At 51.8% G+C, this 15979-nt stretch overlaps 6 protein-coding genes across 6 annotated transcripts; 1 reads left to right on the top strand and 5 right to left on the bottom strand.

The window, feature by feature from the left end:
* Nucleotides 1–150: 150 nt before the first annotated feature.
* On the top strand, nt 151–2071 carry PSV08DRAFT_222935 (cytochrome P450; the record flags this gene model as incomplete). The annotated part of the gene is made up of 7 exons (XM_014217348.1): nt 151–376; nt 428–519; nt 571–803; nt 863–1246; nt 1345–1753; nt 1815–1850; nt 1901–2071. 7 exons carry the CDS (start codon nt 151–153, stop codon nt 2069–2071), a joined length of 1551 nt encoding a protein of 516 aa, XP_014072823.1.
* Nucleotides 2072–2166: 95 nt separating this feature from the next.
* On the bottom strand, nt 2167–2955 carry PSV08DRAFT_179523 (uncharacterized protein; the record flags this gene model as incomplete). Its single annotated transcript, XM_014217325.1, has 1 exon — nt 2167–2955. One exon carries the CDS (start codon nt 2953–2955, stop codon nt 2167–2169), a length of 789 nt encoding a protein of 262 aa, XP_014072800.1.
* Nucleotides 2956–3042: 87 nt separating this feature from the next.
* PSV08DRAFT_296781 (chaperonin 10-like protein) lies at nt 3043–4336 on the bottom strand. Its single transcript, XM_014217327.2, has one exon. The coding sequence runs from the start codon at nt 4283–4285 to the stop codon at nt 3194–3196; it is 1092 nt and encodes a 363-aa protein (XP_014072802.1). The 5' UTR covers nt 4286–4336; the 3' UTR covers nt 3043–3193.
* Nucleotides 4337–4620: 284 nt separating this feature from the next.
* PSV08DRAFT_390132 (uncharacterized protein) lies at nt 4621–12497 on the bottom strand (the record flags this gene model as incomplete). The annotated part of the gene is made up of 9 exons (XM_014217347.2): nt 4621–5557; nt 5633–7942; nt 8054–10284; nt 10362–10757; nt 10843–11268; nt 11322–11483; nt 11550–11736; nt 11819–12232; nt 12324–12497. 9 exons carry the CDS (start codon nt 12495–12497, stop codon nt 4676–4678), a joined length of 7182 nt encoding a protein of 2393 aa, XP_014072822.1. The 3' UTR covers nt 4621–4675.
* Nucleotides 12498–13299: 802 nt separating this feature from the next.
* On the bottom strand, nt 13300–13950 carry PSV08DRAFT_178087 (cytochrome P450; the record flags this gene model as incomplete). The annotated part of the gene is made up of 2 exons (XM_014217335.1): nt 13300–13837; nt 13883–13950. 2 exons carry the CDS (start codon nt 13948–13950, stop codon nt 13300–13302), a joined length of 606 nt encoding a protein of 201 aa, XP_014072810.1.
* A 123-nt stretch (nt 13951–14073) lies between these two features.
* PSV08DRAFT_222946 (uncharacterized protein) lies at nt 14074–15896 on the bottom strand. Its single transcript, XM_014217346.1, has 3 exons — nt 15746–15896; nt 15577–15614; nt 14074–15409 (listed from the first exon to the last, which is right to left on the bottom strand). The coding sequence occupies exons 1-3, from the start codon at nt 15831–15833 to the stop codon at nt 14273–14275; spliced, it is 1263 nt and encodes a 420-aa protein (XP_014072821.1). The 5' UTR covers nt 15834–15896; the 3' UTR covers nt 14074–14272.
* Nucleotides 15897–15979: the final 83 nt, after the last annotated feature.

The raw sequence follows: 15979 nt of genomic DNA on the forward strand, positions 1-15979 counted from the left end.
TTCCAGATATAAGATGAATGAAATGTTGACAGGATTCAACCCACTTCAACTATTGGATACTTGCAAAAAACTGTATTCTCAAGTTGTGGCCTTTAAACTCGCTGTCGACGCTCGCCTTGTCACTCAAGTTTCATTTCAAGTTTTTAGACCATGTCTCCTACAATACAAAATTTCGTTCCGCAGCTCAATTCAATAGTTTTGGTCCCGGTTCTTCTGCTTGTTTCTTCCCTCGCTTGGATCGTCTATGCCAGGTACTTCCATCCACTGGCCAAATATCCTGGTCCGTTTTTTGCCTCCATAACTCGTCTTTGGTATATCATCGATGTGGCACAGGGGAGTTCCGACAAGACACAACGGCAACTGCACGGGAAATACGGTAACCTCAAATCACCAATCGTCAAAAATTCATCATGACTGATAATGGCAGGACCTATTGTTCGGATAGCCCCAAATGAAGTCGCTATAGCAGACCCAGAAGCCATCCGAACTATCTATTCTGCTCAATCCGGCTTTACTAAAGTAAAACCCCGGCTTCGTCTTGTCGCATAGAAGCTGTACTAAACCATATAGACCGACTTCTATCTCCCATTTCGAGCAGACTGGGCCAGATACCCAGATGCCTTTACCAACCTAAATGAGCGCCAACATGCCGAGCGGCGCAGAATCGTCAACTCAGTCTACTCCATGTCGAACATTGTACAACTCGAAGAAGACATTGACAAATGCGTGCAGCTCCTGATAGCCAAATTCACAGATCGCGCTATGAAGGGTTCAGTCATCGACATGTCAGAATGGGTACAGTGGTACGCTTGCCCCCCCCCTCCCCTTGGAAATTCCGCAAAACTGATTGCAACAAAAAAAGGTACGCTTTCGACGTAATCGGCAAACTCTTCTTCAGTAATCCATTTGGCTTCCTGCAAAACGCGCACGACCACGCCGGCTACATCCACGCTCTCGACCTGCTCATCCCCTTGATTGCAGTCGCCTGCACCGCACCCACCTACGTGCGCCCCCTCGTCCTCGTCAGCGGCGCCGCCATCCCCCGCGTCTTCAAAGCCCTCAAGGCCCTCAAGCACATCGAGTCCGCGTCCCTAGCGTGCGTGGTGCAGCGCGAACATGTCATTGCGCAGGGCAAGGCCGAAGAGTGCGATGACATGCTGCAGAGTTTCTTCGACATTATGCGCGAAAAGGGACAGGAAAAGGATTTCGGGATTACAGAGGTCAAGATGGAGGTGTATGGCGCTTTGTAAGTTCATCTCTCTCCCACTGATTCAATTCTTTCTCTTTCTGCTTGGTGAAAGAAAGGGGGGGGGGGGGCAAAAAGGGACTGATTTGAGAATCCAGTATTGCGGGCTCCGATACCACCGCTGCAGCGATAACGTCGATTCTTTACCACCTCATGCGCACGCCATCTGCATATGCCAGACTCACTGCTGAGATTGATGAAGCGGAGCAGGCTGGGTTGCTCAGCCCGGATATTCAGTACCATGAGGCGGTGGGGCTGTCGTATCTCATGGCTTGTTGCAAGGAGGGGATGCGATTGCATCCTAGCGTTGGTATGACGTTGCCTCGTCGTGTTCCTCGCGGTGGTTGCGTTATTGCGGGACAATGGTTTCCCGAGGGGACGCGGGTTGGTGTTAATGCGGCGGTTGTGCAGCGGGATCGCGGCGTGTTTGGGCACGATGCGGATGAGTTTGTGCCAGAGAGGTGGTTTAGGCCTAATGCGGCGAAGATGGAGAGGTGTATGTTTCAGGTCGGTCTTCTTCTTCTTTTGCCTTACCACCAGGAACATTGTGGACTGACATTGCCGATAGTTTGGTGGTGGCTCGAGAACGTGTATTGGCAAGAACGTAAGTTTTGACTTGTCCAGAAATTTTTGTGGTATTGCTAACTCGAATAGATTTCGCTCTGTGAAATGTACAAAGTCATTCCGTCGCTCCTTCGCTCCTTCGACCTACAACTGTCAGAACCGGACAGAGAATGGGAAACACGGAATTATTGGTTTAACAAGCCGAGCAAAGTCTACACAACGATAAGATGCAGAGATGCAATCTTCCCAGGACCCCCCTAAGAATCTTTTCTTATTTTTCATCTCTAATAGCTAATCCTGTATCATCAATACCCAAAATACCCTCCTTCTCAGACCATCTCATACCTAAAGGGAATCTAATCAAGCAAATTCCACTCTTGCGCCGCAACCTTCATGTTCCTCATTTCCTCCTCCTCTTCGTCCTCGTCATCGCCCTCCTTCCAATTCTCCACCATACCACTCTGCAAACCCTTCCTCCTCCTCTCCTGGATCCTCTTCTTGAGGATATCCTCCGAACACCTATCCACCGCCAATTTCTCCTTAAACGCTGCTGCCTTCCTCGACTTCTCGTCATCTCCTTTAGTCGTCGTACACGGCATATCAAAATCATTATAGTACCATCCATCTACGTGCTTGTCAAATTTCACTTGCTTTTTCGCGCGTTTCTCAATTGGGCAAACTTGCCCATTCTGGGCTGCCCACTCCGCTTCACTTCCGAACCTCCAGATGCCGATTTCCTTGAACAGGCGTTCTAAGAGGGGGAGCAGACAGTCGTAGATTGGAACGTATCGATTCCAGAGTTCGCGCTCGATGGCTTCGACGTGGGGGTATTGGTTTTTGCTCAACCTCTCATAGCTGAGCTTTTCAAAGGTATTGTAGCAGCGGACGAACCCATCGAGCCATGGTTCACCGCGTTTGCCGCTGCCGTGTGTCTGCCTGATGACGTTCGTGTGGAGGTGATGGTCGATGCGCTCTTGGACCATGCGGATCTTGGTGAGGCGCTCACCGTTTGCAATGAGACCTTTCTGTTCGTGGATAAATGCTATGAGATATTTGGTGTAAACAAAGCAGCCCATAAAATTGGAACGACCTGGTTTCAGACCGCCAGGAAGGGGTGGACCTGGTTTCTTCGAGAATATTGGCATAGTGGTCGAAGATCTCTTCACTTTTAGCCGTAGAGTGCAGGAGTGTCTGGCGTTCACGTTGAGCAAAGGTCGAGTAAGGCAGTATTTATACAAGCAACATATAGAATTGTATACACTGTGAGAATGAACCATGTGAACGACCAGAGATACATTCACAACATCGGTACATTCAAAATGTTGAATGTAACAATGCATACTAACGTGCTGCGAAACCATCCTCTATGGTGCTGGGATATCTTCACATCTTTGCGCGATCCCCGTGATCGGTATTCACCAGTACATATCGGTACCTTGCATGTCCGTCTTCCATATCGACCACGGCCTGGTTCGCATCCTTCATGTTGCGCTTCTGCACCCACGGCTTGACTCCCTTCTCCGCAGCAAATCTGAGCATCTCTTCAATATCCCTAGGGCTGCCAATCTGGCTTCCACCAATTTTGCAACCCTTGCCGATCAAGCCAAATGCAGTGATTGGAGGAAGCTTGTCTTCTGGCGCACCGACTTGAATGAAAGAGCCGCCAGTGCGCAGTAGTCGGAGATAGGACTCCAAGGGCATGTCTGGAGACGAGACAGTGCTGATGATGAGATCGAGAGTTCTGCTGTGCTTCCTTGCCCATTTTTCGTCTTCAGAAGTCGCAATGTAATTTGTCGCGCCCATTGCCTTTGCATCTTCGACCTTGTTTCTCTTCCGGCTGATGGCGACAACTTCTTGACAGCCTAGCGCTTTCGCAAACAATATGCCAAAGTGACCAAGGCCACCGATACCAATGATTCCAACCCTTTTTCCAGGTCCTGCGCCATTGTTTTTGAGCGGCGCATACACGGTGATGCCTCCACACATCATAGGCGCCGCATCCTCACTCCTAAGCCCTGCGGGTATCCTGATGGCAAAATGCGCCGGTACACGAACATACTCGGCATAACCGCCCATGCTCCAGCTACCGTCTGGATACTTTGAGTTGTACGTAGATACCATCTTGGTACAATGCTGCTCGATGCCTGCACTGCATTCTTCGCAATCGTCTCTTAGACAGCTAAAGGCCTGGGCGCCTACACCGACCCGGTCACCCAGCTTCAGATTCTTGACTTTTTCTCCAACGCGAACGACGTGGCCTACAATCTCGTGTCCGACACATGTGGGATAGTGCGTAGTGCCCCAGCCAGAGCGCAGCGTGTGAATGTCGCTACCGCATATACCGCAATGCGAGACCTTGATATCGACATCGATGTCATTGAAGGGCTTTGGCGTGAAGGAAGACCAGGTCATTTTTCCTTGGGCAGCACTCTTATCATGGCCCAGCCACCCTGTGAATTCAGCGGGAGACGTCATGGCGGTCGCGTGGGGGGGTTTGGGAGGATTTGGCGCGATGTGTGCGTAATTGCGACTATGTATGAAATATCATACAAGTATGTAAAAACGTTGATTGGTAAAGACAAAGGACACTGCTGGGCTTCGGCAATCGTTGTCACGACGCCAACGCGCTCCGAACCGAGCATCGCCGGCGTCATTGTGCTGGAGAACAACATCCGAGGCATCTTTCATAGCGCAGAGCGGCGCCATTGAGGGGTCCCCGGGCTTAGCGTCAACTCCGCAGCTGTGCACGTGACGTTGACTTCACTGTCCCTGAGACCATAAAAAATAAGTTTTTGAATATCAATATATTTTGGTTGCATATTGTGACCTTGTAGGAAATCATTCAAAAGGAAGTGGTAATCAAATCTAAGCCCCTTCCACCTTCTCCACTTCCTTCACCTCCGGCAAAAACCTCGACTTAGCTGCCGCCTTTGCAGCAAGCTGACCTATCGACTTTCCATTCGTAAAATCAAACACAGAGACATCTGCTCCAATTTCCTTGGTCATCCACAACCTGAGCTCCACAGCGACAAGCGAGTCAACGCCATACGCATTGAGTGACCTATCAGCATCCAGTTCTTCCAAGTCATAGCTGAGCGTCTTTGTAAGTTGATTTAGCAACGCTTTGAGTACCGTCTGCTCCGCTTCTTCCAACGATGTCGCTGCAGCAATGATATCGGGCGTCGAGCGCTTAGATGAGCCTCCGTTTCCAGGCGACCCGTTATCATTATCTGCGCCATTTCGAAGAACCATATGGTTGTACATTGGTTCGTGCTGCCAGGCTGGCTGCTCAGCGCCCTCGTCTGCAGTGTACCTCGGGAGCCAGAACCTCGGGACCGGCTGGGCTTCCTCGACGCTGAGTTTTGTGCCGGGATGGCAGTAGTAATCGATTGTTTTGACGAGTTGCTCGGATGTCATGAAGGCTAAACCGGTGGAGAGGAGGTACAATCTTAGTGCTGGTGTCTGGGCGACCATGCCAGCGTCATCTAGGATTGGAGCGGCGAGCGCGACGACATTGTGGCCTTGGGCAGCTAGCGATCTGGCCATGGCGTTTTGGTAGGAGTTTCCTGCACAGTAGTTTACTTGGCCGCTCATGCCGATGTTGCCCACTATAGAGGATAGCATGATGAAGAAGTCGAGGGTCTGACTATTTAAGGTAAGAATTTCCCATAGGTTGTGACTTCCTTTGACTTTGACATCGACAGCTTGGTGCCACTGCTCTGCAGTCATCTTGTCAAAAGCATTGTCCTAATTCCACGCATGTTAGTGATGACGTTTCGATGTGCATCTCGCGGCGCTGGTTGGAAGGAACGAGAAACTTACAGCAAACACAGCAGATGACTGAATGCATCCACGAACTGGTGGCATCTCAGCCAGAGCCTCAGATATAGCCTTCTCCAACCCAGTCTTATCCGTGATATCACACGAGGGAGTAGCGATGTGAACGCCATTGCCCTGCAACTCAGCCACGAGCGCCTTGCTTGCCTCATTTGATGGACCTCTCCTCGAAGGAACAATCAGATTCTTAGCACCGGCCTGTACAAGCCAACGGATGATTTTCAAACCCAAACCTCCGAAACCGCCAGAAACAACATATGTAGCATCAGGCACAAGCCTAGCACCCTGCTTGGGCGGCTGAATAACTCGGACCACATCCTCATCATGATACTCAATGACCAACTTTCCAATGTGCTTTGCAGACTGGATAAGACGCATTGCCTCTTCCATCTTTGAGACAGGATAACTCGTGATAGGAGTCTTGATTTCGAGATTGCGACCAAGGGTATCTTCGATCATGTCGGCCCAGAATTGACCAAGTCGCTCTGGGTCGGTCCTCCACATGTAAGCTAATTCGAGCGATTCGAATCTCACGCCTCGGGCAAAAGTAGCCATGGAGATGCGAGCCCTGGATTCGATGTCTGTCAGGCCGATCTCAGCAAAGGCTCCAAATGGCGCAACGAGTTCCCAGCTGGCACGAAGGGCATCGCCAGCAAGACTGTTGATCACAATGTCGACTCCACGGTTGGCGGTCATGCGCAGCACTCCGGTTTTAAAAGTCAAGTCACGGCTCGAGAAGATGTGGTCGCGCGGGATTCCGTACGTATTTTCGAGGAAATCGCGCTTCTCGATACTTCCTACTGTGACAAAGATTTCTGCGCCTTCGCGCTGCGCCAGCTGGATAGCAGCTTGGCCAACACCTCCAGCAGCAACATGGATCAGCACAGTTGGCTTCTTCCCTCGTTTCGCACGTTTGGCGAGGCCACCGATTTCGTAGAGACAGATCCATGCTGTCAAATACACAACAGGCATGGTTGCAGTCTGAGCGAAAGACAGGTTGTCCGGAATCTTAGTGAGAATGCTTTCACTGGTTCGCGCGTAAGTAGCGAACGAGCCATCGTAAGTGACACCAAAGACCCGGTCGCCGGGTTTAAACCGCGTCACTCCTGACCCCACGCGCGTGACTATTCCCGCAGCCTCGAGACCCATGGCTGACTCTGAGATCATGCCAAGCTGGATGGCTAGATCCTTGAAATTCATACCGGTAGCTTTGACTTTGAATTCCACCTGGTCTTCCTCTAGAGGAGCGGTGTAGAGAGGATCAGTAACGAAGCATGATGAGCTCAACGATCCAATTTGCTGGACCTTGAGGCGCAGAGGGCGCGTTGGATCTGCCCCGAATGCCATTTCAGAGAGGCTGTCGTCGGATGTCTGGCCGATGTGCTTTGTCAACCCAGGGGCTTCGACAAGTCGCGGGATCAAGATCGAACCGTCGACGACCTTGTACGAAGTCTCGTAAGGACATGTGCGGTACGAAGACAAGCGTGTATCGACCTCAAAGATCTTGCTTGCAACACTCTCATCGCTCTCGTTATCTTGGAAGGTAATTGTGACGAATTTCAGCTCTGGAAGATCAAGGCGGATACTTGCTGCAAAGCCGGTGACGAGATCCGTGCCAGGGGACTCTTCGTTAGCCCACAACAGCCGTTTTCCCCCAACCATCTTCCTCAATGCTGATAGTACAGATTCATCAGCGGTAGCGAGCAATGTCTTCTCTAGTTCCGGAATCATGATGCAAGCGCTCTCAGTGATAGTTTCCTGGTCAGCTGTCGTCGCTAGCTTCTCATAGTCGGCAAGAGCAACGATCTTGACAGTCACACCGTTCTCTTTCAACAGAGATTCCAGCTTCTCAGCCACCTGTCGCTGTTTCTCCGAAGCCTTATCGGCGACAATATAGTAGGTCTTAGGCCTTGCTACCGATTCCTTGCTTTCAGTGGCGGGAACACTGGCAACCAAGATCGAAGACTTCTTATCCCCAAACACAGCGTCTGGCTCACTAAACCTCTGCTGAACAAGATATTTGGCCCAGCTCTTCGCCACCACCTTATCGAAGGGCATAGTAAGAACAATCTTGCCGCCAGCCTTGAGGAGACTGAAGAATCTGCGCAGAACGATATCCATGTGTGCGCTGGGAATTGCGCTTACAGGCGCTACGAGAACGTCATACGACTCGGATTTGAAGCCCTGATGCATCGGCTCAGACAAAATATCCAGGACCTTGGGCTGCACAAAGCCTGCTGTGACGTTCTTTTGTACCTCGTTGAGAGAAGAGGTGGAGCTATCCGTCAAGTCGTACTCGTCATAGCGCTGTGCCAGCGTGGTGAGGACCTCGTTGGTGAAAGCATACGCACCATTGGTTATATCGAGAAACTTCATGTGTGGGTTCTTGTGCGCCAGTGCATCTACATATCTCTGGAACCCTTCGTTTTCTGTCCCGAAATCTGCAAAATCAGTGTCTGCCTTCCATCTGATGTGCCAGGATTTGTGCTTTGGGTCCAACTCAGAGCTCAATGGGTCGGTGCCGCCATTGACTTCGGTGGCTTTGCAGCCAAATGCTCGGATCATCGGTGCTTTCGTGTTATTGTCAATGGCGGTGCAAGATAGGGTATGCTCGTCGCGGTTGCAAGCGTCATAGTCGGCAAAGACTTGGTAGCCATCTTCAGGATGTGGGCTTGCGGAGATCCAAAGTTCTTCTATGAATGAAAGAACAATGGGCTTTTTTTGTTTCCTCGTAGGGTTCGAAACAAGAGGAACTAGACATGCCTGGAGTGCACCATCCAGTGTTGTGGGATGGATGAGATGTGGTTGCAGGTAGTTAAGGGGCATCAGAGACTTCAGAAGCGGTACGGTCGGCTTGATGGTGGCGAAGGTCACGCCCGATTCGTGGTCAACAGAAGACTCTGATAGGGTTTGGAACGTTGGGCCAAAGGAGAGACCGACATCCTTCCAGGCCTGGTAGATCTGCTCGGGTGTAACCCGGATCTTGCACTTTTGCTGTGCGTCCGAAATCCGAACTTGAGCATGGTCTCTGAGGGCTTGATCTTCTCGCCCAGCATCGACAGCAGTCGGCGATTCTTCGTACTCAACAAGAACCTGACCACAGCAATGCTCGCGGAATTGATCGTCTTCCTGGGCTGTCAGTACTTGGAACTCACACCAAGGAGAAGCCTTTGTCTCCCGAGCCGCCTGTTTCACCGGGCGCAGGTGCAGATGTGACTCGACACCAAGGTTGTTATCGGGAACCTGTAATGCAGAATGGAAGGAAACTTCGTGGAAACGGATAGCTTTGATCGCCTTTCCAGGGTTCGAGATCTCAGCAAGTTGCTTGCACGCCTCAATGGCCATCACGAGCATACCTGCAGCTGGATACAAGACGGCTCCTGAGACAGCGTGATCTTCGACCCATGGGTTCTCTGAAAGACGGATCCAATTGCGCCAGATAGCATCATGCTTTGCATCCCAATCGGTGACAGGCGCCCCAAGGAGCTCATGGCGAGGAGCGGTGCGGAAACGAAAATTTCTGCTTAGTCGAGTCTCGCTCCAGTATTCGCGGGAATGGTTGAATTGGTATCGCGGAAGATCAGTCATCAATACGGGGGTTGTTCTTTCGACGTGGTTGATCTTTAGTAGGTCCGCTTCAATGCCGCGAGTGAACAAGGTTCCAGCGGCCTGCATGAGCGTTTCCACATCCGAATCTCCTCGTTTCAGTGTATGGTGGTACTTGATACCACTGCCTCCCCTGTTCACTGCATCGATGATGTTGCGGAGCGGGCCCTGTAAGGCAGAATGAGGTCCAATCTCGATGACATCTGTGACGAGGCTTGATGAGCGACCCTCTACCTTGACATCAGACAAGGCTTTGAGCATTTCTTTCAGACACTCGTTGAATCTCACGGTAGAGACCAGATTTGTAGTCCAGTATGCGGGCTCCTGTAGCTTAGAGTGATCAATCTTCATGCCATATGTTGATGAGAAGAACTGCACATCAATCTGTTGACCGTTCCATGGGCGAGGTATGATCTTCCCCATACATTTGGTGTACTGCTCAACGATGGGCTCCATGTATCTCGAGTGGTATGCCATTTCGACCTTCAACTTTCGGGCAAAGACGTTCTCGTTACCGAGCATCTGGACAAGAGCGTCAATCTGTTCAACATCTCCACTCACAGTGTGGTTGTTTTCGCTGTTCATGCAAGCAATGGTTAGCTTGCTGACACTTTGGAATCCAGACTCATTGACCTTTTCGATGGCTTCTAATGTCTTTTTGGAGTCCAAACCAACAGCAGCCATGGCCCCTTTAGGTTGGTCTTTGGAGGCAGCCAATTGGACAGAAAGCTTGCCTATAGGTGAGGAATAGTCAGCGAGTTGTTCACGAACTTGTTGTCCAAAGAGAGTAATAGAATGTTTGCTAAAATACTTACCACGCCAGTATGCAATCCTCCATGCACTCTCTTGATCAATAGCGCCGGCCGAGTATGCAGCCGCAATTTCACCCGAAGAATGGCCAGCGGCAGCTTGCGCTTTCACTCCCCAATCAGCCAAGAGATCGACAAGCGCAACTTGCACAACTGTGCACAGTGCCTGCGAGAACTCAGCGTTGTTGATGCGAGATTCTCCCTCGTGCTTCGAAAGCTCATCTGTTATTCATATACATTAGCCAACCGTACCACACGTCTTACGCCTCCAATATGGAATTGAGATTGAGCCGACTTACCGATCACAGACCATTCGCACCCCAGTGTCTTTAGATACGCATCCGCGCATTCAACACTTTGTCGGTAGGGCAAATACTGAATCAATTCCGTTCCCATGCGAGCCCACTGCGCACCCTGGCCAGTGAAAACAAACCCCAAGCCAGGCTGATCAAGGGAACGTGTGGCTGGTTGCCCTTCAGACAGCTTGTCTTCTAATGACTGGCCCGAACTTGCTACGACAGCAGCCCGCCATGAAAATCTGGACCTCTTTCTTGCGAGTGTGTAGCTCAAGTTGTAAAGTGAGTCCGTCATCTTAGGAAGATACTCGGCATATGCCTTGCACAGCCTGGAAACACCATCTTGATCAAAGGCGCTGAGGACGAAGAGCTGCGGAGCAAATGCGGTGCCGTTGATGGCTGCTGGTATTTTTGCTGAACATAATCTTGATCAGCATATCCGTTCTACAAAGACGAATGGTGTTGTTGGTATCGATAAGCTTACCAGTTGTACCGGGTAGTCGTGGTTCAGCGATAGTCCGGTGAGGCGCATCATAACCATGTGACTTCAAGAAGTGACGCGCATCCTCCAGGACCACATGGGCGTTGGTACCAGAAATACCAAAAGAGTTGATAGAGACCCGACGAACACCTGAGGGGGTTTTAGGATATGGAGTAGCAACTGTTGGGAACTTGAAATGCCACTTCTTTGGAATTGCGTGGTTTACTTCTTTGAAGTGTGCATTTGCTGGGATGATGCCACTTTCAAGGGTAAGCACGGCTTTGATAAAAGACGCAACACCAGAGTTGCCTTCGGTGTGTCCGATGTTACTCTTAAGAGCGCCGATGTAGATGGGCTCTTCTTCTGACCGATAGCGGCTGAAGATGTCACTAATGGCACCAGCCTCAGTTGGATCTCCCGCGTTTGTACCTGTTCAATCGTCAGGTTGCTTGCCTTTCTATGACGTCAGCTGTTCACTGTACCAGTTCCGTGTGCTTCAAAGAGGCGCGTTTCCGAAGGGTCAATCTTTGCTTGCGCATAGCACCTTCGCACAAGATTCACCTGAGACTCTCTTACTGGTGCCGGTAGAGGAGCACCCTTGCCATCGTGGCCAATTCCACTATTACGAATGACAGCTCGAATAGCTGGAGCAACCCAGTCAGCATATATTATATCTTTCCTTGGACGAAAATGAGAGTCTGGATACTCACTGTCTCCGTCACGGATGGCATCCGACATGCGTTTTAGCACGACGACCGAGATACCCTCACCTCTTCCATACCCATTGGCCTCTTTATCGAAACTCTTCGATGCACCCTGCGGCGAAAGGACACCCAGCCCATTCAGCTGTTGCCCAAACTCCGGTGAGAGGATGACATTAGTACCACACGCAAGTGCCTGCCAATCGCATCTGGTTAGCTACTAGTATGTTCCAAAACAAAAAAACATGGCGTGATCGCGCCAAGGACCAACAACCTACAAGATTACACTCCCGAGACTTCAGCCCAATGACCGCCTGATGCAGTGCCACCATACTACTGGAGCATGCCGTATCCACTGTAAATGCGGGCCCCCTAAAATCGAAAAACCACGCCACACGGCCCGCAAGCGTACTTGGCACAGTTCCCGTACCCGAATAGGTCAACGCAACATCTGTGTCTTTGATCATAACATCACGGTAGTCGTACACAAACGAGCCCGTGTACACGCCCGTGTTGGAGCCAAGAATTTCTTGCAATGTGTAACCAGCGTTTTCTAGTGCAGCATACGAGGACTCGAGGAGGAGCCGCTGTTGCGGATCCAGCGCTGCCGCTTCGGCGGGTGTGATGCCGAAGAAGGGGGCGTCGAAGGCTTTGACGCTGCTGTTCATGAAGTGGCCTTGTTTACTTGCAATCTGTTTTTCATTGTGTTAGCACTGATCGCAATTTCCCATCACTCTAGAGATTCATTTTTGGTGAGGAGAGAAGGGGGGGAGGGGGACGTACAATTCCATCCCGGTGGTGATCTGGGTGCCAAAATGCATCTGCGTTATATCGATCACTCGGCACAGGTTTCCGAGCTGATCGTCCAGCGATAAGGAAGTCGAAAAACTGCTGTACGCTGTCTCCGTCACAAGGTAACTTGGCGTCTAGCCCGATAACCGCAATAGGCTCTGCCATTTTGTAAAAGTGGTGATATCGTGAAAGAGAATTGTAATGCGTCAGGGTAGAAGCAAATCAAACTTTTGAAATCGCTGGGCCAAACCACCTTTTCTTTCTTTGCTGGCAGATGATCAAAGGTAGAGAGTTGGATGTCTTGTTCCAATGTTGTTGGTGGCTTATGTGAGACAGATATGTATACTGCTATGCTGCCCGCGGAGGTGGAGATAGACAAGTTTTCCCTCGTATCACAATGCTGGTTAGTAAATCCTTCAAGGCCCCCAAGGCCTGGCAGTCCATGGTCAACCTGAGTTGTGCATATTGTGGCATTATCTGCAGCCTTGGAAGGATTCGCGATAGGGTGTAGCTGAAGAAACCCACTGTTAAAACAGTTGGTGATCTTACCCAATATCGCGTTATGCGCCGACGATGGTGGAGCAGGCCGGGGGATATGTAGGTAGTAGTTGCGGACCGTGCTTGAACGGTTGGCAAAGGCGGGTGATGGTGCGGGAAGATTGAGGTCGTAATGCGGTGCAAGCGTCAACTATCGAGTGATGATGGGGGAGTTGGTGTCAGTGTAGCATTAGTATGATGCAAAGAACCTACATTATGTCTGCAATCTGTCTTACCTAGCCATTTGGCGTTTTTTTTTAGATCCGTGGATCCCCAGAATAAGTAGACTTGGGCTAGCCGCATTCTCTGTCTACATCTTCTAAAGATTGCGCTATAGATCGCAGACCTAAAACGTTGGGCCTTGCCAAAGCTAGGGAAGCATCTTGGTTAGCACATGGGAGGGTTACCATAGTTTTACTAGCTGTACATATTAAGAATGTAGACATGGTGTACGCAATGTGGATTTTACAAGGCTGTACTTCCTACTGACTGTAATAGGCTTGATGCTGCGAGCAAAGTCGTGCAGCCGCATGGTCAAGCCAGGGGTGCCGATTCGTTGTGGTACAATCTTGTTGCCGTTTTCATCTACGGCATCCGTCATGTTAAACGTAGCCAAGAGGCGAGCGACGGTGATGAAAACGGTTTGGTTAGCTACGAAGCGGCCGGGACCGAGTCTGCGACCGAAGCCGAAATTTGCATTCGTTGGATCTGGCTCACTGAGAGGCGCAAGAAGGCGTTCAGGATTAAACGAAGAGGGATTTGAATACGTCTGTGGGTCGTTCGGAAGCCAACATACGGACGCTATGAGGCAGGCTCCTTTTGGGATTCGGAGCCCACCGTAGCTCATTTGTTCGTCGACCTTGTGTGGTATGGCCAGCGGTGCAACCGGATGCCAGCGAAAGACTTGATTGACCACGGCGTTGACGTACGGCAGCTGGCCTCGGTCTTCAAACTGTCGGAGTCTTCTGCTGCAACAACGGTATCAATTTCCTGTTGCGCTTTCTTTTGCACACCTGGATATCATGGTCAGGAAAAAAGCATAGATGGATGCAATGGTGGTATTCGAGCCACCGCCATACATGACGACAGCTGTCTTCTTGATGTCATGTTCCGTGCTTGCGTGGATGAGGGATGCATGTTCACAATTACCATGGAGAAGGAAGTGGTGCCCAAGTTGTTTGAGACGGCAGAATGGGTCGAATACTTTGAAAATCGGGGAATAGATTATTAGGCAGTAGTCTCTACTACGAGACTGTCGCATCTCAGTCGGTTGTACGACAAATGAGAGTGTCTGTGTTGCTATAGGGTTTTTACATGGAGTTTACATGGAGTTCATGTGACTGGTAGAAAAAAAGAGCAATGTCGCTGGCAAGGGAATGACAATAAAATGGACGGGTGGCGGTCTAGATATGAGTCTTGTTCAAGCCCTTTGTGAAAAGGGGGCTGTGACGGACGCGCTCCCAGTCGTGCAACATGACGGTGTTTGCTGTGCAGTCACGGACCTCTGCGCCTCCACGCTTGATCATTTCGTCTTCATAAGCCGTGATGGCAGCTTTCCGGTCGTCGCCAGCGTTTATTCTGGTGATGGCGTCACGCAGCTTGCCCGCGTCTGTGACGGAGTGGTTGAGACCCTGTCCACGCTGGTACGTCATGGGGTGAACAGCGTCGCCGACCATGGTGACGCGTCCGTTGTGATTATCCCAGCGATGACCAGGCAGGCTAGGATCCCACTCGGTAAGGCCAAGATACCACACGGGTGTGTCGTCGGGGGTCCATTGCAGAGCGCTCTTCCAGGGGTCGCAAAACTGCTTGGCAAGTTCCTTCTGCTGGGCGAGGCGTTGGGCGCTGGTCCAGTGCTTGGTGGCCTCTTGCTCTTCGAGGCTGCTGCGCCATGAGATGTAGTAGAAGAAGGTCCAGGACGAGGGGTCATGTGCATCGGGGGCGTTTTGCATGCCGAAAAAGGCAAAGTAGTTGTTGGGGTGGGCAGAGGCCAGGTAGAGGGGGTGGAAGGACCTCAGGTAGAGGGCCTGCTCGCTGGTGAAGGTGGACTGGACAAAGGTGGCGGCATAGGGAATGGGGTTGATGGCGCCTAGCTGGGGGCCAAGCAGGAGGTTGCGAGTGGCAGAGTGAGCGCCGTCGGCGCCGACGAGGATGGAACCCGTGGCAGTGGAACCGTCGGCGAAGTGGGCGGTGACGGAGCGGCCGTGTGGGGGATGCGAGATGGCGTGCAGTCGAAGGTTGTAGCGGACGTCAATGCCGCGGGACAGGAGCTGACGCAGCCTGCTCCGTCGCAGGCGGTAGAAGGGCCCAAAGGTGATGGCGGCCACGAGCTCGCCGGTGTCACCGCGGAGCCACTTGAGGGTGTCGAGGGGTTTGGTGGGTTCGTTGGGGTCGACCTGGAGGCTTTGGACGTGCTGCTCCCACCAGCCACGTGGCATGAGGCTCTGCAGCACAGGGGCCGCCCAATGCAGGCCCATGTTCCAGTCGCGATCGCCATGGGCGGCGCTGGTCTTCTCGAAGACGGTGCACGCGATGCCGGCCTGGTGGGCGCTGTCAGCACTAGGATACTGCGGGGACGGACAGCAGGATAGATGCGTGTATAAGTATGTATCCTACTGCTGGGACATGGACAGCACTACGGCCCAGCAACACGGGGCTGGCTGCAACGGCCACCAGCAGACATTGCCCCAGCACTGCAGGCACGTACCTTGGACAGGCCTTGGGCAAGCGCCAGGCCCGTTATTCCTGCGAACGAGTAAGAAGAGGCGCGTTGACATGTGTGGCGCGCTGCTGCTGCTGCTGCTGCTGCTGCTGCTGTTGCTGCTGCTGCTGCTGCTGTTGCTGCAGTGCCGTTGAGGCGGCGGCATGAGGCGTACCGGCACCAATGATGAGGACTCGGTTGTGGGCATCGCTGTGTGCGTGTGCTGCGTGTGCGGTCGTACCGCCGGCGGGTGCTTCGCCCATGATCTTGTCCGATGTCGTCGCGCCCGGAGATGGGTCTCGTCCAATGCGCAGCGGTGCGACAGTGCTCCAGAAGGACGAGAATAAACTTCTGCGCCGGCAAAGGCAGCCCAGCCCAGGCCGGCCCAGGGCCATCAGGCGACTGCGTG

Source organism: Bipolaris maydis (genome assembly GCF_028858645.1).
Source record: "Bipolaris maydis strain C4 unplaced genomic scaffold PSV08scaffold_6, whole genome shotgun sequence".
Taxonomy (NCBI): domain Eukaryota; kingdom Fungi; phylum Ascomycota; class Dothideomycetes; order Pleosporales; family Pleosporaceae; genus Bipolaris; species Bipolaris maydis.

Bases quoted from the DNA above. Each gene is read 5' to 3' on its own strand.
- PSV08DRAFT_222946 (XM_014217346.1), bottom strand. From the start codon at position 15,833: ATGGGCGAAGCACCCGCCGGCGGTACGACCGCACACGCAGCACACGCA. The intron at 15,615-15,745 runs GTACGCCTCATG...ACTCGTTCGCAG, and splicing joins AGTCCTCATCATTGGTGCCG to GAATAACGGGCCTGGCGCTT. The intron at 15,410-15,576 runs GTACGTGCCTGC...AGCGCCCACCAG, and splicing joins TTGCCCAAGGCCTGTCCAAG to GCCGGCATCGCGTGCACCGT.
- PSV08DRAFT_296781 (XM_014217327.2), bottom strand. From the start codon at position 4,285: ATGACGTCTCCCGCTGAATTCACAGGGTGGCTGGGCCATGATAAGAGT.